At 41.7% G+C, this 21,393-nt stretch overlaps 1 protein-coding gene across 6 annotated transcripts in view; it reads right to left on the bottom strand.

Annotated features, from left to right (window-relative positions):
- The window catches only part of LOC121465348 (amyloid beta precursor protein), a 225,375-nt gene that overhangs the window by 142,172 nt on the left and 61,810 nt on the right, over nt 1-21,393 (bottom strand). For all 6 annotated transcript variants that reach the window (XM_041678578.1, XM_041678580.1, XM_041678577.1 and 3 more), the window contains exon 3: nt 10,890-11,019. In XM_041678578.1, coding sequence (XP_041534512.1) covers nt 10,890-11,019 — 130 coding nt within the window. The remainder of the gene's footprint in view (nt 1-10,889; nt 11,020-21,393) is intronic.

The following is a 21,393-nucleotide window of genomic DNA, read 5'->3' as shown; positions in this document are numbered from 1 at the left end:
AGGCTATAATCAAGACTGAAAGAGGCACTTGGAGCAGGGAGCTGCTGCTGGGCTCTGGCCCACCACTCTGCAGTCCCTGCCTCACTCTTCCCATCCCTTTCCACCTGGCCCAGAGCCTGCAGGCTGCAATCAACAGCCATTCTTTCAAGGTCAACAACAAATCCCTGACCACTACCCCTTATTTGTCTTCCTTATTTTCTGTCTTCTCCACCTGCCTCCTCTGTGCAGCGAGTGCTGGTTTTCTATTTTCTACCTTAGGCTTTTTCTTTCTCTCCCACTTCCCCATCTTTTAATAGTTCTAATTACCAAAAGGCTGTCTTCTGTTCTGTGTTTCTCTTCCATTGTCACTCAAGTATATTGGCCATTCTTAAGGATTCAACAACCTTCCCTACTTACTCTTCCAAGGCTGACCTTTCGCTGGGCAGTTCTAGTTACTGCTAGACCCGCCCGTCTACATGGAGGTCATTGCTTTTCTGAAACGCACTTTAGAATCTGGTTGTCCAACCAACTTTACAAATCTCATGACTGTACACAAAGAACAATGACCCATTTCTCATTGGATCAATATCTTACAGAAGAGAATGAAGGAAAGTCACCATACTTAACAAAAGAACTACGAAGAAATGAGGCCACACCACTTGAAGCTGACACAGCATTTAGCTGGGCACCGGAACACTACAGACAGCTTTTAGAGCCCCGCTGAAGTGCAGAAAAGAGAATCAGGACTCGCTGTCACACCAGCAACATACCTAAGGACATGCAACACAGTCACTAATAGGATTAAAAATACAGCAGGCTATCATGGTGCATCAAGTTCTTAAGAAAAATATCTTTTAGAAATTACCCTTTATCCTTTCAAAGGGGATACACCCCCAGATAAATGGAAACCTCTTTTTGCTACTGTGACAGTCTGGTTTTTGAAATGCCACTCAGATTTGTAAACAAGGCTTAGGTTCATTATTGTAAATCATTTCTCTGGAGTTTATCATCAGAGAGCTGAAATAATTGAATTTCTGGACTTCTACAAAGGAAGGCCAGGCAAGAAATAATTATATTAAGGCTTCAAAAGGTAGATACCTAACTACGCTTTAGCAGCAAATCCCCCTGGAGGATTCCGATCCACTTCCCTAATGCGGTGTTTTATGATGATAAGTGAGTTATATGTCTACACCTGCTGATGCAATTATAATCTAAGCAGGATGGGGAATCTCTGCTAATAGAGCATAAAGCCAGAAGGGAAGCTTTATCAAGTGATAAATAATGACTTTTAAGAATAAAGAGGATATACAGTATTAATATATAACTAGAACTTCACTCTCTTCAAAGGCCCCAGAGGTATCTATAGTGAAATAAAGGGATATGGATAATTATCTATAATGAGTTAAAGGGATATGGATCATTTGAGACTTCTGGTTGGCTTTGAACTCAACACCTGACTAAGAAAGACTATTTCCTAGTGGGCTGAAATGTTGTGTCACCTAGCAACACGAAATGAGGCCCTTCTTCAACCTAATAATCTTTTATCACCACAAGTTCAATCAAAGACAGAAATAGACTCCTGCTCCTTTTGCCGCTTTCCGCTTGACTGAATTTGATAATGAAAATGTCTGTTCCTTTCAGAGGGAGCTCAAGTGTCACTCAGTTTTTACTCACCAGGCAGAGAATGAATGCAGTTGTTTGGATGCAAAATGATTTGAATATGCAAAATCATTTAAATATGCATCATAACCAGCTGAGACACACTGATGGATGCAGCAGTTTAGAACTCCCATCAGCAGAAGCGAGGCATCACATGAAGGTGCACTCATGCGGCCCACTCCATCCGTGCTCCCCTTTGGACATGGTCAGCCACGCCTTCCTTTCCAGGCTGGGTACTCAACCAGAAAGCAGTGGAACAGTGCCAAAGTCCATTTCATTACCCCAGTCTTCCAGGTCAACAAACCGAAGTCACATGAAAAAGACTAACTTTGGTTTACCTCTCCAGGGAGCAGATATTTTGAAGAGCATTCTGGGCAAGCAGACACCAAGCCTTTAAATGTCCTTAAATCGTTTCTCAAAGTAGGAAGACACAGGCAGGGAGTTTGAAGATTTGAAATTTCTCGTTTTATGGTAAACATTTAGAAAGGAGGATACTATGTAATTAAGACTTACAACTAAAGGGGGTACCCCTTCAAATAGTATGATTTCTGACTTTCCTTTAAAATGATAACAGTAGTTAAAACTCACATTCCAAGAAAGTTGTCCTTAGGATTTGAGTTGTTTTTTTATTCCAAAATGTTGTGGTTTTGGAAAAATGTTGAGGGAAACTACGAATAGCTAGCAGCATCTAAGAAAAGTGTGAGCGAGGCGGACCTTCCAACAGCATTCCTGTTAGCCTACTCTAAGAGCTCCGTGACCTAAGCATAAAGCACCATAAGTTACATGAAATGGTCCTTAAGGTCACTCACCAGGAAGGAAAACGAAGCCAAAGGTCACTTCCTCCTCTTGACCTGACTCATGTCACATGACAGACTACACATCTTCATCCTGGAGTAATATTCTAACTAATTAGCTTTCTCCTAGCCAGAGCTCCTCAGTTTCTAGGGCAGGGGGATGTCTATGTACATAGGTCCCTGGAAACAAGCATTACACAGGATCCTATCTCTTTGGGAAAGCAGATCTGATGTCTGAAAAGCCAAGTGAGTACAAAGGGTATCTTTGATAACAAGTCCCATGTCACCAGAACATTCAACTACAACAATAAATAATAGGTCATATGTGTGTTTTTCTGAATTTTAAGCATTTATAATTCTTGACTCATTAGGCAATTCTAGTTGGCATTCCTACAGTAGGCAGCCTTCTGGCACTGTGCATGCAGATGACTTAACTCTCTTCTTCCCAGCTAGGACTCTTCAATGTTTTCTCTCCAGGATCTGGGCATTGAGCTCAGCTTTCCCAGGCTGTGTGTGCACAGGCACCTCTATCCACTGAATCACATTGTTGGTCCCTAGTTATTAGCTTTAGTATAACCCTAAGTTCTCCTTACAGAATAATGTAATTCTAAAATAGGGACCACACCTATATTTTAAAGAAATACTTGGTAATTATTTAAATTTTTAATATTTAAAATTATTAATATTTAAATTGAGTTATCCAAAATGCTTTTTAGGATTCAAAATTTAAGAATCAGCACATGCAAGCTTGCTATTGGCAACAGGGCTCCTAGTTTAAAGAGATCTAATTAGTTCTTATGCAAGGAACCTAGAGTCCAGGAGACTTTGATAAAGGAAAGGAACCAAGGTTGGGGCATGTACATGCACAAATCTCTCTCTCTCTCTCTCTCTGTCTCTCTCTCTCTCTCTCTGTCTCTCTCTCTCTCTCTCTCTGTCTCTCTCTCTCTCTCTGTCTCTCTGTCTCTCTCTCTCTCTCTCTCTCACACACACACACACACACACACACACACACTCAAAAAACATATAAATTCTTCAGGAGGCTGAGAATAACTCTACTCTTTTGCCTGTGACAGATTTTAATCATTCCAACTGGTATTCAGCAATAAATTAACTGACAAAAAAAGCATACTGTTTAGACACGATGTTTAATCTAAGAATATCAAATTCATCATATATTCGTGCTGTTGTGTTTGAAAATGCCAGAGCTTGAACCCAGGACGCCACTCATGGCAAGCAAGTAGTCGATCTCTGAGTTATATTATCTGCTACCCACCATGTATTCATATATACCTTTCCTGAAATTTCAAATAAACCTATGAACCAGTACTCCAGAGGTCACACAGAATCTGAGAGTTTCTCCCCAAGAAACCTGGCCTTGGACATAATAACTCAGGACAGCTTTAGGGAATGCACTGCATGGATGCAATTCCCTGGGGAGCTTGTGTGCTATCTACAAAGAACAGCCAGGAAGAGGTGCTGGCAAAACACATCAGTATTTAGGATTTCTGAAGTGGACAAAAAACATGAGCCTGAGATGGAAAACAGGGAAAGAAAGAATGCACAAAAGGAAGAACAAGGCAAGGACATGGGAAGCAGGCCACAGCCAAGAGAATTTGACGGCCCTGGGCAGAACAAGGACAGACATGTGCTCAGAGATGTCCACAGATAAGTGAGGCTGAGGAGACAGACTCCGATGATGTCTGACTGTGTGGGGGGGATCACGGAACCACCACATGGGGAGGCAGAACTGTGATAAAGAGAGCAAGAATGGATACTCAAGAGATACATAGAATCAGGACACTGAAGTGAGGGCCAGGGGTTCTCCGAAGAACAAAGAAAACATGAGAAGCCTAGATATTGCTAATAAAGGAAATCACACAGTCAGAAGGGCAAAGGTCTTTATAAAAACAAGGGTGAGCTAGCTCCAGTCATTTAGCTGGCACAACATAGGGGACTTCCTAGCATGCTGACTGTAATCATGCTAATACCAAACACGCTCTCCATGTTGATTGGCACAGATGACATAAGGTAAATGGCGCCTGATGTCACCTTAGGAAGTGTTTGGCAGGAGAAACCCCGGCTCCGTGTCTTTTGCCTTTCAAGAGACTCCTGTTCCCTTTCTACCTTCCCCAGCATTCACTTAAGTCTTCAATTCATTCTTTCAACACATCCTGACAAGTGGGAACTAAGCACTATGACATATTCTAAGCTCTGAGGGGTTTTTCAGTGAACGAACAAAAGACCCAATCACCACAGAGCTTACATTTCACACCACAGAGCTTACATTTCACACAGAAACCAATTATCTCCAAATGCAAAAGCATCGCAAGAAAGCATTGTTAATCTTCTGCACCATGAAGTGTTTATTCCTAATATAGCTCTACAATTATTCTTTTCCCTAAGCAGACTTTCAGACTCACTGATGTAATACGTTCCTGACACATAGCTACGTCTTAGTTGTTTGCTATTAAAATTGGAAGGTGAGACGTGGCCACTGGTAAGGCTCCTGCAATCAAGCCCTTATCCATGCTCTTGTGAGCAACCCTAGGAAACCCACTGAGTGCCCAGAGGAAGAAGACATACATGCAGAGGCGGGCTGGGTGAGAAAAGGGATTGGTAGGCGTGCAAAGGAAAAAGTGATGGTGACTCGGATAAATGCCTACTTTTGTGAACTCTCTCTCCACCTTAGGTCTCCCCGCTGTGAGAGATGATACCACACTTAGTCTTAGTGCCTTGCCTACTCCCCGACATTACTACCAGCACAGCCTTGGATGGTACCAGCACCAAGACAGACAGTGATGCTCACATCTTCGCTGTCTCCCCAAAGAGACAAGAAGTAAAGAGGTGGTAGAGTTCTTGAGAGAGGGAGGCTGGAGGAGAGGGGAGGTTATTGGTGGGTTTGCCCTCAGAGAGAACTGTGACACCAGGCTCCAGCTTCTTCCTCTTCCATTATTGTTTTTATTTCTGGCCATGAGGTGAGTGTAATCCCATCACGATGTGTTACCTCACCACAAGGCCCAAAACAATGGGGCCAAACAACTACGCACTGAGCTACACCAAGAGCCTTCTCCTTGTCAGCTGATAGCAACCTAACCAACGACACAGTAGACAAAACTGGTGCACACTGATATCTGGTATTTCATAAAATAACTTTTGTTGGTTTTCTTTTCAATGTTTTGTGCTTCTTCTGCTAAAACTAATGCAAGCCTATACTTTAAAATTTGCTTCATTTTCTATGCTTTCTCCCGTACTGTAACTGTGAGAGGATCCCACAAGCGCACTAGGCCAGGTGGGGTGACTGCAGCAGGTAGTCAGGGTCATCCCTCTCTCCTGCAATCTGCACTTGCTGCTCTCCGGGATGCTGCACAGCTGCTGCTCTGGGCGTTTCTTTCTCCGTTCGTGATCAAAGCCAAAGCTGAAGGCTCACTAACAGGAAGAGTGAAGAAGGGCCAGGGAGAAGGGGGTCCCTTGGGACACATCTCCAGGAAGAGCTGAAATTCACCAAGGGGTGTGTAAAAAAAAAAAAAACCAACAGAACCCTTAATGAGCCACTGGGTGGCCGCCATGACAAAATCTGCAGAAAAGTATCGAGAGCTTTCTGTGCCCAGCACCTATATTTGAACATGTCACAGCATTCTTTATTTTTCCTCCCTCCAAGACAGTGTCTCACTTTGTAACCCTAGCTGTTCTGGAACTAATCATGTAGATGAGATTGGCATAGACCTCACAGAAATCTGCCTGACTCTCCTTCCTGAGTTCTGGGGTTAAAGACATGCACCACCATGCTTGACCACAGTGCCCACTGATATTGTTATTAAAACGCCTTTTAATTGGGTTTTAGACTCACTGTTATCATCTTGTCATTTCTTGTATTCTTAATACTATTTTTGGATAATTATTTTAAAAGCCTAAAATACCAGCCCTCTACCCTAGCCAACAGTATTTATCAGTCTAATATCAAGTATAATATCTTTGCTAATTCAATTTCAGTAGTCTTGTTAGAAATCTTAGCTTTAAAACAGGTAAAAGGTTGTGTGTGAATGAGGACTCTGTAGATCTCTCAGGAGGGCATGCAGACCTAACTCATTGTATTTATTAAAACTGAAATATGTGAAGTCTCTAGATTCCCACGTTTGGATTTCTGGGTATTTACAGGATCCACAAGGTCTAAAACAAATGTCCTTCCATCCTCTTGCCTACTTTCACACTTTGGTGACAGTTATTTAATGTTCTTAAATATTTTACCATTGGCTGATGTGCTTAAAAAATAACAACAACAACAAAACTTATTCAGCATAAGTTCAACAGAAGAGCTACAGGACCGTTATCTGTCAGGTAACCAAATATATATTTCTTAACCTAAAAAAGACTAAGAAGGCTATATAGTCATTCAAAGAAGCAGACACCTAGAAAGCAAGGCAGATTTGTCCTAAAATGTTAAAGCTATAAAGTTCAAAATTCAGAGAATAAAACCTCTTAACTTCTCATTCTGAGCAAGGTCATGACTACCTACACATGTGGGGTATCTCTTAGCAACAGAGGCATACTGGCAGGTCACATTCTAGCTCCCCAACTTCTAATTTCTCCTCTAGATTACACTATGAATGATGTTCTGACTCTGTGGGATCAACAGTGGTTTATCTTAGACAGCATATTGTGGCACTGCTAGCCAGCTTCAATGTGGATCCGCCATACCACGAAGAGAGAAGCCATTCACATGGAAAGGGTTCGACAGGAAACCCACCACCTCCCTGAGTGCTGAGATGACGCGCTTTCAGCTCCACGTGGTACACGATAAGATGTTTGCACGATCAAGTCAGATCCTATACTCTGGTTCTAGAAGTATCACAAACAAAAAGTGAAATGAGAAGGCCAGCACGCTCCCAAGGGTAGCCATCCAGGCCATGGGAGAAAAGTGCCAAAGGCAACACGATGCACTTCCCCATCCCATAAGCAATAAAAGATACTGCAGAGCAAGTCTCCAAGGCAAACACAGGGTGCAGGGAGAACTCAGCTAGTGCCCTGCTGGGTACTTCATAGGAGACAGAGGTCAGGAGGCTGCATGCCAGGAATGACAGGCATTTTTCTCAAGATTTGTTTTGAATGTTTTGAATTTCAATACAGCAATGCATAAGACAATCTTGCTCTTGCTTTCAGGGCACATCTTCGTGGGAATAAACTTTAGTAAATCTCTCCTTTGTCTAAAGTATATATTTGGATACAGTTAGAGGTTTCAGAGAGTTCTTAGATTGAGATTAAACAATAATTCTTTCTTTCAGGAGCAAATTTTAAAGAAAAAAAAGCCACTGATTACCTCTTTCATTATCAGAAGACTTTATCGCTCCAATTTATACAGTACCAAAGGTCAGCGTTGCTGCCTTTATCAACACAATACTATTGTAGAATTTTAACATTTATTGTTTCAAACTCACAACCTTTCTTATATGATTTGAATTTATATAGCAAGTGGATAGCTATTCTAATACTTTTTTTTTTAAAATAAACCACAAAGAATACTGATGATGAATGAAGAAATGGTGGGCTCTGGCCCTGATCTGAATACACTGCAGCTGTGTGACTTATATGGAAACATCTAACCTCTCTGGTGACTGACATTCGCCCTTGTGTAGGAGGACCTCACAGAATAACAATCCCAGTGGCTGCCCTATGCAGTTACTAAGGATATGACACAGAGAGGAAGGAGAAGTCAAGAAGTCAGGGGAAAAGGAAGGAAAGACTTGGAGAAATTAAGGTTAAAAGAGTTACAATGTACAATATTCATGCAAACAATATGTACATGAGTTATGCACCCTCTTTAATTCTTTTTCTCCAAATTGAAGACATACCATGCATACACATATTAGCAATATTTTTATGCCTTCTGTAGCACTTACATTTGAGACACCTAGAAAATTTGCGACCGCCCAGGAAATAGGCAATGTCATATCTCTTAATTCTAATCTAAACTTACTGGCAAAGCAAGAAACAGGTGTGCTTTGCCTGTCAACTAACAGTCTATTTCAGGTCCAGAGGGAAAAGGCCGGGGACTTATAAGATGAGAAACACAATAAAAGACTCAAACAGGCCCGATGCCTGCTGGGAATATCTAATGATTATCTAGTCTATTAGAAGTCAGAAACGGTTAGTGTCACAGTGTTCATTCCATATCAGATGCTGAGCCAGACCTGGGAAATTTCCTGAGCATGTCCCAAGCGGCCTGCCTCCCTGAATTATGTACTTCAACATCAAAGGAGTTCAGACTATTCAAAAGATAAAAGAGAAATCTGGTCACAGAGGCAAAAGGGAATTCAATCTTCCTCAGTTTTTCACAGGGTCTCTCGCACGACTGAGAGTCACTTCGCCATTTTCCTTTTCCCCTGCCTGTCCTGTCCATCTCTATAACTCTCAACAAGTGAAATGGTTCTAGAATAGTTAGGGGTAAGAGCTGAGGACAGGACACCGTCATTACTAACTGGTGTTTGCTAGGTGAAACTAGTGTCAGAGGCAAATTAGTGAGACTGTTCCCCTAAGCGATATAACAAGTTTTATCAATGTGTTCCCTGTGTGTTCATGGTATAAAATCTGGCTTCTTGTGGAAGCTCTACAGCATGAGGTCTGGATTTAGTTCAGATTAGTATCTGAACCTTATTCACTTTATATTCTCTTATTAATTCTCTATTTATCAACCATACAGTAAAGAGCTTAGGGCCTTAGAAGGCATTAAAAGAAGAAGGAAGAGGAAGAAAATGCACAGACCATTAGTAGGCTAAGAATCTGGTCAACGCTGCCTTCCTTATTTACTCACTGGCTATGAAATGAAGGTGAGATCTTCATTCTAATGCCCCACTCCCGTGTTTTCTGTTGGTTTCTCAAACTACATGCACAAATAAATAGAAATCAGCATGTTCATATATATATATATATATATATGTATATATATATATATATATATTCACATCCTATATATATGGGGGGAGGATGTGACTATGAGGGAAAGTGCCCCTGAAGGCTACAAGGCTAGAGCTTAACAAGCGGTTGTGCTTCACTGACCTGACTTGGGTACTAGGAACTGAACTTAGGTTCTTCAGAAGAGCAGCTCTCCTACCCACACAGTCATCCCACCAGCCTGCAGGATGCTCTTGTGGGAGCCACTGCTCAACAAATGCTATCTGTGCATCTCTCTAGAATCTCTAGGGAGCTTTATCTGCAAAGTTTGGTCTGGCGCCCTTGTTGCTAAAGTGTCTGGGCTCAAACCCACTGCCTTGGACATTCTATCAGAGATTCCTTTTAGGCTTTATAAAAAGTTATCAATATTTGTCTATACTTTCTACATCCTTATTTACAGCCTTCTTACTAATTAATAACAATGGGAAACGTTTATGGAATTTGTCAAATCAAATAGGGCTACCATTACCAGGCTTGTTCCCATAAAATGGCAGCTAAGAAGAGGCATAAGATAGAAAATGAAGGGCCGGGTGATGGTGGCACACGTCTTTAATCCCAGCACTCGGGAGGCAGAGGCAGGCGGATCTCTGTGAGTTTGAGACCAGCCTGGTCTACAAGAGTTAGTTCCAGGACAGGCTCCAAAGCCACAGAGAAACCCTGTCTCGAAAAACCAAATAAATAAATAAACAAATAAATAAAGAAAGAAAGAAAATGAACTTAAGGCAGCATTCCCAAAAGACAAGGATGACTCTTTTTGACAAGACAAAAATGAAAGTAAAATTTGGAGTTAGTGCAAGATTATGAGCCTTCCTTTGTGACCACGCCGTTTCTTCCAGTTTGATACGAGTAAGTAGAAAACAAAACAATCAAACACATTTCATGACCATTTGCAACTTCGGAAACAAAGGGAGCTCTAGGAAAGGGCTTTCTGAGGAATTAGTGAGAGGGGGAACTTCACTTTCTTTCTTCTGTCAAATCCTGGGAAGAAATACACCAGGCCTGCCACTGGTGAAACTGGACAGCAAAAATGGGAACGGAACAGCTTGTGAGACTCTATGACTCCACCACCAGTAGATGTGGGCGTTGTGGACAATAAAACTCCGAGTCTCATAGGAAATGACACAGTATTTACCCATAACCTACATACAACCTCTTTTATACTTCAAACTACCTCTCCCAGGTTTGTGATACACATTAGTGGTATAATGCGTGCCTCGCCTATAGCCTATATAAAGTTCTACATTTATTCTCAAGCACCACAATAAATAATAAAGCAACAAATAAACCTCTCCTTACTTATAATATCGCATGCAATATAAATGATACATAAATATAGATACAGTATTGTTCAGCATCTGTTTCTCAGTTATTTTCCGCCCATGTTCGGATGAATCTACAGATGTGAAATGCACAGATACGTTGGTGACAGCGTGCTAAAGGCATCATATATGCACATGGCCATATAGAATATCACCTATCAATACCAGTTGTGGGAACGGCTGGCTGGCTCACCTAAGCAGCGGTAGGGAATCACGATGTGGGTGTGGGTCTTGCACTGCTTGCGGCCTCGCTTGCACCAGTTCTGGATGGTCACTGGCTGGTTGGCTTCCACCACGTTTGTGATCTGCAGTTCAGGGTAGACCTACGGAGCACAAGAGAAGGGGAAAACATTACACGCAGCAAAGCCTGGCAAGCGCACGGGCCTGCTGGACCTCTACTGCCATTAAAAGGTCCCGTTATCCCCTGAGAGCCAAGTTGCTCTTCTCAGCTCTAGCCAAACAAGAGCATCAGTGTAAGGAAAAAAGGGCTGACTGGCAGTGCCTAGTGCTCTGCATTTAAACTGCCCATGCAGATAGTGTCCAGAGGAGACAAAGTAGAAACATGGAGGAGTGGAGACTCTTGGAAGCATAAGGTCATTCTCCATGCAAAATAAACAGACTATTGAAGACCATGGCTTGTAGTGTTTTAAAGGAACACAGCTATTGATACACTTGAGGATATCATCTTAACTGAATTTCAACCCACTCTACCTGACAAGTATTTTATACCCAGGGCATGGAAGGTAGTCAGTTTCCATACAAACATCAGCTTCTGTCCTTAAAGTAGTTTACATAAAAATATTTTATTAAGAAAGCCTTCAAGAGGGCCATTTGAAGTATGGCACTCAAGAATGCGCCTTCTTCAGTCACAAACTACTTATCTTGCTCGCTGATGGCTGTTCTTCGTAAATCACGCCGTTCACTGAGCACTTGGAATGAAATGTCAAACTCAATCAACTAAAATGTATTTGCAAAATATCAGACCACTTCTATGTAATAATAATGAGTGGAGATTTGAAAGAAAATAGTAACATAAAATGTGCCTCTAAAGTGAGCAGATTTGCAAGATAAATAACAATAGACGTAGCTGACTAAAGGCATTAAGGAAGCAGATGGCACCAATTGGAGGCTACGAATGTAGAGGCGAAGGTGAGGACATGAAGGGAATTAGACACAGACAAAAGATTGTAAGACAATGGAATTGGAATCCAGAAATGAGATAAAGGGTTTGCTGTAGACATATCAGAGAAACTGAGCAGGGAAGAAGCAGTCCTTGGGAGAGTGTGAGAATTAAAATTAAGACTCTCAATTACCGGTAATTGCAAAGAATATAAATATGGCCATCAGAGGGAGTAGATGATTAGAAAGGAAGTCAAGGTCACGGAGGGAATGAGAATCATGGGTGTGAGAAACTGGAGTACTGGAGGCATTACTGAGTCCTCAAAATCACTTTAACGTACAAAAGAATTGTTATAGTGGATGACAGAAAGCCAGGAGCAGAAGACTCCAAAGACTGAGGCTGTGTGCCGTGGGATTAGTGGGCGCAGGGACAACTCCAACTCAGGAGAATGGTAGTCTAGGCTGGCTGAAAGCACAGGAGTTCATAGGTGAAGTGAGTTATGGGTGTACCGGGATGAGCATCTTGGAAGTGGAAATGAAGGAGGACACAGCCCCAGTTGATGGGTACAATGCTGAGGACTGGCGAGGAGAACCAGGTTCCTCGGCAAGAGGATCATGTCCACCTGTGTGTTATGGATACGGAGTATTCTGTTTATGATTATCAGAGTGACCTTGACTTTATTTTAAAATGTTGACATCTTGTTCGTTGTGTTTTTTTTTTTCATTGATTATTATCCTCTCAAAATAAAACAGCTGGGATGTGGAGGCATACACCTTTAATCCCAGTACTGGGGAGGCAAAGGCAGGTGGATCTCTGAGTCTGAGGCTACAAAATTTGAGGTATATAGAGCAAATTCTAGGACAGCCAGTGCTGTTTCACAGAGAAATCCTGCCTTGAAAAAAACAATTAAAAGGGGGCTGGAGAGAAGGCTCAGCAGTTAAGAGTACCAACTGTTCTTCCATGAGGGCCTGGAGTTCAATTCCCTGCAACCACATAGTGGCTCACAATCATCTGTAATGAGATCTGGTGCCCTCTTCAGGCCTGTAGGCACATATGCAGGCAGAACACTGTATATATAATAAATAAATCTTAAAAAAACAATTGAAAAATAGTATAAAACAATATTACTTATATCTTGATCACCTTACTTTAATCTGCATTAAAAAAAATAAGAACAAAAACAAAACAAAAAACTTTGAGAAATGGTGAAAATGGATAAATAATCTAAAAACTACATTCTAGACAAGAAAATATTATTTAGTGCCCCCAAGAGTCCTCTAGCTATGGAAGCACGGAGGAAACTTAAATACCTATCATTAAGTCACAGAAGCCAGTCTATAAAGGTTACACACTATTATGATTTCCATCACATGACAGTTCTTAAAAGGCAACTCTGCAGGGGCAGCAGAGAGGTTAGTGTTCGGGTAAAGCCCTTGCAACACAGCGTGAGGACCTGAGTGAATCCTCAGAACCTGGGTTGTGGGAGCAGTTATAATTGGGGAGCTGGGGACTCCCTGACCAGCTGACCTTGCCTAATTTGTGAGTTCCAAGTCAGTGAGAGACCCTGTCTCAGGACACAAGGCGATAGGGCTGGAGAGATGGCTGAGGGTTAGAGCAGCTGTTCTCGCAGAGAAACTGAGTTTGACTATAGCACCCACAGGGCGACTAACCACTATCCTTAACTCCAGTTTCACGGGATCCAACACCCTCTTGGGACCTCTGTGTGCACCAGACACATACATGGTGGACATAAATAGACAAGACATTCTTACATATAAAATAAGATAAAGCTTACAAAAATAAAAAGGGCATGACTCTTGAAGAACAGACAGAAACTCAAAATTGTCCTTCCCACTTGCATATAACCCTGTACACACATACCTGACAATGGTCAGTTGCACGCAATCTTACATATGTACAAAGAAGACAGTGGTGCTTCAGGTCTCAGGAGAAGAAGACAGAGCACATAGAAACTACTGCCATTTCACCTGTCCAAACTCAGAGAGGAACAACACCAAGAGCAAGCCCTAATACAAGCTACAGAGTGTGGCTGACAAGGGCATGCCCACACAGGCTCATGACTTGTCACAGCTGTACCTTGAGGTGTGTAGACGAGGCAGGAATCCTGAGCATCTCTCTGCCTTCCTTTCTGTTTTGTTGTTTGTCTTGTTTTGCTTTTTCTTTTGGTAAATATGTCAATATGTACAGTATAAAACTGTATACTTTTTTTTTAAAGGCATTGGTGAGAGTAATCATGTGGACTAAATTTAATGGTGGAGGTTATGTGAGAACACACACTAATGCATAAGTCAGGACCTATGAGATTATTCAGTGGATAAAGGCACCTGCTGGCCTGAGTCCAATCTTATGCACGTGCGTGAACACACACACAGAGACACATACACACACAGACACACAGGCGGTAGTGCCTGTTCACCCACACACATCCACATGCATGCGCAAACAATAGAAAATAAAAACAGGAGACTGTCACTTGTAAGTCAGAGCCCTGCACTGGGTCCCTCAAACACAACCGGCAGATTAGCTTCACAGGGCACAGCTATCTTTGCTTCACCTTATTTTGCGCTTAAGTATCTTTGACACTTCGGTACACGCATTTCAAGGCGCCCACAAGGCTCTCCTTGAAAATGCCACTAAAAATTTTATAGCCCCACAGCTTTATTCTGTATAATGAAAGGCAAGTAGCTTTGTGTACAGAAATATAATTCTCCCACCTTTCCTTGGTTATTAGACCACAAACGAACAGCACTCCCGAGTCATAAACTCAATGGCATGAGAGTTCGCCCTGGGGGACGTGACTTTCTGTGCAGTAAAGTGTGAGTTACTGCATTTTTCTAAAGGATTCCAGCTGGCACTTCATAAATGCCACCCTACCGCGAAGCTTCTCAGACGTCAGTTTTCTGTAAGTCCCTATAATAGACAGTCACACCACATTTCCTTCTTTTCCATTTAAACCAACAAATTATGTTTACAAACTGACGGGTAAGAGAAGGGGCCTCCTTGCTTCCACTGTTCACACGCCATCGTCAGATTCCTGGAATAATATCTGGTGCAGTAGACCAGTAAATTATTCAACTCCCGGTGTCTAAGCAGGAAGAATTGCAAACTGACAATCTAAAACTGTGAACGCGTGGCTTTCCCTTGAGTCTACCAGAGCCTCGAATGGTGATCAGCCAGACAATTAATTTCCAATTCCATCCACAAAATCTAGGACACATGTGTGACTCTCTGGGCTTCTCCACTTCCCTCCATCTTACTGACGGCAGTGTACATATGCAGGAAGATGTGGAGATCATAAAATCTGAACTGCTGCATAACCCGTGTAGTCTGTCTATTTCCTTAATGAATAGCATGGCCACAGTCACGTCAACCTAACATGGTCACTACCCAGAGATGAAGAATTATTCATTTCCAATGGCCTAAGAGAAAAATATTTTGTTGTTATAAACACCAGGAAGTTTGTTTAAAGGGGAAAAGATGATAAAAAAATAAAGGAGCAGATTTTCTTTTGAAGTACTGAACGACAAATCAGGTAATCTGATGACAAAGGAGCAAACCCCGACAAAGCAAAACCACACACACACACACACACACACACACACACACACAAAATGAAACACCTACATTTTTAAAAGCTACAAAACTAAAGTCTGAGCTTGTTTAAGTAGTTCCAATAGAAGTCTACAGAGACAATAATGCATTTTTATGATTATGTATGAGATCATAGTCTTAGTCAAGAATTAAAAGTTAAATGGTGCACATGCTGATGCATGCCTTATGTCTCAGCACTTGGGAGGGTCTCTGTGAGTTTGAGGCTAGTGAGCTTCTGGGCAACCAGGGATACAAAGAGAGAGAGACCTTGTCTCAAAACACAAAACAAAATAAAAAAAAATTAAAAGAATTACAATACATAAATGACCTTGTAAAATAAGTTTCTAACTTTTCATCAATATTTAAGCATAGGAACAGCTCGATATTTAATATTTTCTTGTGGCACAGTAAGTTTTAATAAAGGAGGTCAGAATGCCATGGGTCTCATGAGTGTGTGCATGCATGTGTGTGTGCGTGCATGTGTGTGTGCGTGTGTGCACTTATGTATTATGTGTGCACGTGCAATTGTAAGTCAATGCTGACACATGCTTGCTATGTCACATGTGTAGAAGTTGGAGAATAACTTTGGGGGTCAGTCCTCAATTTCCGAGTATTTTGTGTAATTTGCATGTACTTTACATGCAAAACATGCATTGTTAGTGGGACAACTGTCACTGATGATGTTCTACCAGAATGACAGTAGAAGGGACATGAATAAACCATAGTCCCACTCCTTTATTTTCTACAGTATTTTGTGTGTGAAGCTGCTTTCTTGATTAAAATAGGGGACTTGGGGGTGTGTGTGGAAAGATGTCTCATCAGTTAAGAGCACTTGTATCTTGCAGAAGACCCAGGTTCAATTCCCAGTATCATCGCGGTGGCTGGAATCTACCTAGAGTTCTGGGGGATCCAATGCCCTCTTCTGACTCGGGGTCATGACATGCACGTGGTGTACACACCTATCATGCAGATAAAACATCCACACACATAAAAGAAAAGAAAAATTTGTAAATGTTTAAATACAAGTCTTTGAAATACCATATTTGCAGATGCCTAAAGCAAAGCCAAAGCTAGGCCTGTGTCACCTACTTGAAAAGTCAGCTATGCCCAATTCCTACTGGTCCTCAGCTACGGAGCAGTCACTGTAGAAATACACTGTGTTTCAAGTACAATGATTCTCATCTACAATCCCCTCATGGTGGAGGGCATTTAGCAACCCCCATTTTACCTCCATAGCTCTGTCTCTAGCTACCTAATGCCAGACCAAACCAAAATATAACTTCATTCTCTTGGTCAAGAGTTCTGAATATATACAGGCTCTCACTGGTGACAAGGATACTTGGACGGGCATTAGGATAAGCCAGAGCAAAACATGCAAAGGCAAGGCTAGGCATCTGGATCATGATGTTGATCCAGGGAAGTAAAACAGGACTAGGTGCAGAGAGAAACGCTGCTGCAGAGTGAGGGACTCACAGCAGTTGAGCTTCAAGCCTCTGAAACGTACAGCAAGTGTGTTCAGATTCAAAGAAATACCGCTTCTCAATGTCTCTCTTGAAAATATAATAAAAATCAGCTTCATGGTCCTTATAGTTGAAGAGAAACTTCATTTGCTGGTTCCTCTAGTGCCCCTCCTTGAATCTTTTTGTTTCCACAATCAGACCACTTCATGCCATGATTGCTCTCACTTAGGGCCTGACAACTGGCCACGTGGACATCTATCCTGCTGGATGTGTGTGTGTGTGTGTGTGTGTGTGTGTGTGTGTGTGCGCGCGCTCCTTGAAGGCAGGACCTAAGGGTTGCAATTTGAGACACCCCCCCCCACACACACACACTATGACAGCACACTAAATGTCTGACAAATTTAACGTTATTTCTGGTTAAAGTCTGATACTGTTCATGACAGAAACATTCTATACTCATTAAGCTCCCTTTGGGCATCACACACCTATTTCTTCTAAGCACTACTATAAACAGTTACTGGATTGTGAGCTTTTTGAGAAAAATAACCCCCAATACTGTTCTTCTAAAGAGAGGTAGTAGAAAATACTTCTAACAGAAACTTGGGGCAAAATAGACTAACACAAACAACATATGGCTGACATAAAGTGTTTTGTTCACAGCAATAATATCTTAAAGGACATTTCTATTTTGTTTTCATGTTAGAACTATGTAGTACTTTAAGCTTATATACCAGAAGCCTGCATGTAACCTGTGGTGCTTCAGGACATTTTTTGTCTACAGGTCAGTAAATGGCAGGAGCAACCACACCCGAGGTGACTTACAGAACTAATATTGTCCCTGGAGCTGTCGCTATCTCATTTACATAGAACAAAACCCTTCTAGGAAAAGATCAGGCAGAGGTGGCCTGATCATGAGATAATGTTTGAAATAAACCAATTCAACTTCTGAAAGCATATATTCGAGAAGAAAACAAAAATATACGATAACAGAGGGTTTTCCTAATGCCAGACAGCGCTGCAAACACTTCCTGGGCAGCACGTCACCCAGTTCTCAGGAGCAATTGCCTCACTTCACAGAGGAGGAAACCAGGCATTAACAGCTAATGCCAGTGTCTTTTCTAAGCACGCAGTGAGCACATTAACAGTATGTTTTCAGCTGCATGAACTTCAGTGCATAAGCCAAGACAGAGTGTGTGCAAGAGAACACACTCCTGTTTCTCGATTTAAGTGACACACTTTAAAGTTGCTGAAACCTGATGAAAAATTGCATCCTAAATTGTTTCCCACATCAATTCTGCTAATGAGAGGGGATACAGAAAACAGAACATCTCATTTAGTTGAGAAAGAGAAATGGAAGCTGAAAAAAGTTGTCTCTGCTTGCGACTTAATGAGGTGCTGAGAGGCAACGCGCAGCTGATGAAACACTTCTGCAATATCGGGGAGGAGAGCGGGCTGTGTTTTCACAAGGATGCCTTACAAGAGGCGGGAGGCAAAATGCTGCTGGGGGAGAGTGCGATTCCCAACAATCTGACCCAACTCTGCTTCCGACACTGCATATTAACATGTTGTTATAGCCACACATTCGCACTTGGTGTTGGGAAATGTGAAGGAGCTTTGCTTGGCTGACATGCTATTGCATTTCCAAAGGGCTCAAAGGAAAAGCAAATAGGGGACGCCAAAGACGTAAGGCAGGGCACAAAAATAGATGTGTACAAACGGTAGCTGCGCACACGTTGCCTAGTTCATTATTAGTTTTCTCTGTTAGTTCTTATTGTCAACTTGACGCAACCAAGAGTCACGAGGGAGGAGGGAGATTTAGTGGAGGGATTGTCCAGATCTGACTGCCCTATGTTGATGGCTGGTTGATGTGGGTGGTACAACCCTTGGGCAGGAGGTCCTGGGTTGTATAGAAAGGTGACTGACCTGGAATTAGCTCTTGTAGACCAGGCTGGTCTCGAACTCACAGAGATCCGCCTGCCTCTGCTTCCCGAGTGCTGGGATTAAAGGCATGCGCCACCACCGGATAAATCCGGACTAGCTGAACATAGCGGACAATGAGGAATACTGAGAATTCAAGAACAATTGCAGTGGGTTTTTGATCCTACTGCACGTACTGGCTTTGTGGGAGCCTAGGCAGTTTGGATGCTCACCTTACGAGACCTGGATAGAGATGGGCAGTCCTTGGGCTTCCCACAGGTCAGGGAACCCTGATTGCTCTTCGAGCAGATGAGGGAGGGGGATTTGATCGGGGGAGGGGGAGGGAAATGGGAAGCGGTTGCGGGGACGAGGCAGAAATCCTTAATAAATAAATAAATTTAAAAAAAAAAGTGACTGAGCAGTAGCCAAGGGGATCAGGCCAGTAAGCAGTGATACTCCATGGTTTCTGCTTCAGGTCCCGTTGGAGTTCCTGCTCTGACTTCCCTCAGTAACGGAGTGTGACCTGGAAGTGTAACATGAAATAAACCTTTTCTTCCCATAGTTGGATCCGTTCAGTGTTTTAACACAGCAACAGAAGGCAAACAAAGGCATACACATTCTTGCTATATTTTTTATCTTACACTATTTAGATTGACCTCATTTCTTTTAGCCCTAAGTCCCAAGCAATCTGTGTAGAAGAAAAACTGCTAACTACCATACTTGGAAACAGAAGGGAATATATAGGTATCAAACATTTGGAAGGCCGGACAAACACATGGCTAAAACAAGCATGCACATTAGACCATACTGTCAAACTATTTTCTCAATCAAACTTCACAAGGTCTCATATGTAGCTAAGAATAGAAGTAAAATATTCAATTATTGCTGTTTCTCCTGAGTCTTGCCCTTGATCAAGGATAGGTCAAGGAGCGCACCAATGGAACCAAATGGACAAAATGCCACTACTAATAATTTTCAAAGTAAATCAATGGCAGGAAATATAAGTCAAGCAGAATGAGACAGAACAAAGGACATGGACTAGCTAATTCCCCATTGTGGTGGTCTAAATAGGTATGACCCCCATAGATTTGTGTTTGAATGCTTGGCCCACAGGGAATGACACAATTAAGAGGTGTGGCTTTGTTGAAGTAGATGTTGGTTTGTTGGAGAAGTGTGTCAGTGTGGAGGTAGGTGGGTTTTGAGGTTATATACATTTTCAAGTAACACCCTGTACAGAGTGTCCCCTTCTGTTGTCTGAGGATCAAGATATAGAACTCTTAGTCCTTCTCGAGTACCAAAAAGCTGCCATGTTTACTGCCATGAAGACAGTAGACACATCCTCTGAAACTGTAAGCCAGCCCTAATTAAATGTTTTCCTTTAAAGAGTTGCCTTGGTCATGGTGTCTCTTCCCAGCAATAGAAAACCTTAGACACCCATCAAAAAATCAATATTAAAACACTACACTGTGCTAAGCACTAGTCAATGGTTAAATGCATCTTTGAAAAGCAAAAGCAAAAACATATTTAGTAGGAAAGTTGATTTGGTTAGCAAAAGGTCAAAATGAGGTCTCAGAGTCAGGAGTCCAGCTCCTCCTGTCTACCCTAAGCTCAAATTGCTAACAGCTGCCTCCCTGACTCAGCAGACTGCTTCTAAAACATCTGTACTTTAGTCACAGAGATTGCAGTACATACATAAAATAAATTCACCATTATTAGGAGAAAAATACCATTAAATATTTAGCCATGTTATTGGTAATGAGTAGGGATGGTTTGTGAGTGTGTGTGTGTGTGTATGTGTGTGTTTGCATATACACATGTGTCCATGTGTAGGTGATGGCCAAAGGACAGCTTTGGGTGTGGATCATCAGGTGCCATACAGCTATTATTTTTTCCCCTTGAGATAGGGTTTCTCAGTAGCCTCGAACACTCCAAGAAAGATGGCTGACCAGCTGCCTGTCTCAGTCTCTCCAAAAATGGATTCCATTTTTACTTCACACTTAGCTTTTCTACATTGAGTTCTGGGGGTAGAATTTTGCAAGCAATTTACTTTTCAAGCCATCTCCCCAGGTCTTTCCATAATATTTTAAAGAAATCTGTGCAATGATGGATGCCAATAAAAGACCAACTTTATAATACTGAGCAAACTCATTGGCAATGACTAATTAAGGCAAAGGCAATCAAAATAATGATAATGGTAATGACCTAATAAGTAATATAAGAATTAGAATGTTGGTGAAAAGATTGGCTGTAAACAAGTCCATTGAAAAGAACCTATGGCACGGGAATTATTGCAACAGAACAGACCTTAAGATTATAACTTACAAAAATATTATAATTTAACAAAATGGTAAGCAGAGGATGTAGAAAATTGTTAAGACTATTATTTGCCTTCTCATTTCAAGCAACAAATCAATCAATGCCATTTAAAATATAAACGTGGAATTAAAGGAGGAATAAAGGCAAAAGAAATATGTTCTAGCAACACATACAAAAATTCAGATCTATAAATGAAAGTTATTCATTACAAATAACAGGAGAGCTACAATGTGGGGAATGTCAGGGAGACCCTAAAACACCAACAAGGAATC

This window comes from Microtus oregoni, unplaced genomic scaffold (genome assembly GCF_018167655.1).
Source record: "Microtus oregoni isolate MIOR12 unplaced genomic scaffold, Mior012 000030F_ref0000283, whole genome shotgun sequence".
Taxonomy (NCBI): domain Eukaryota; kingdom Metazoa; phylum Chordata; class Mammalia; order Rodentia; family Cricetidae; genus Microtus; species Microtus oregoni.
Note: the sequence above shows the minus strand (reverse complement) of the source record. Positions and strands in the feature narration are given on the sequence as shown.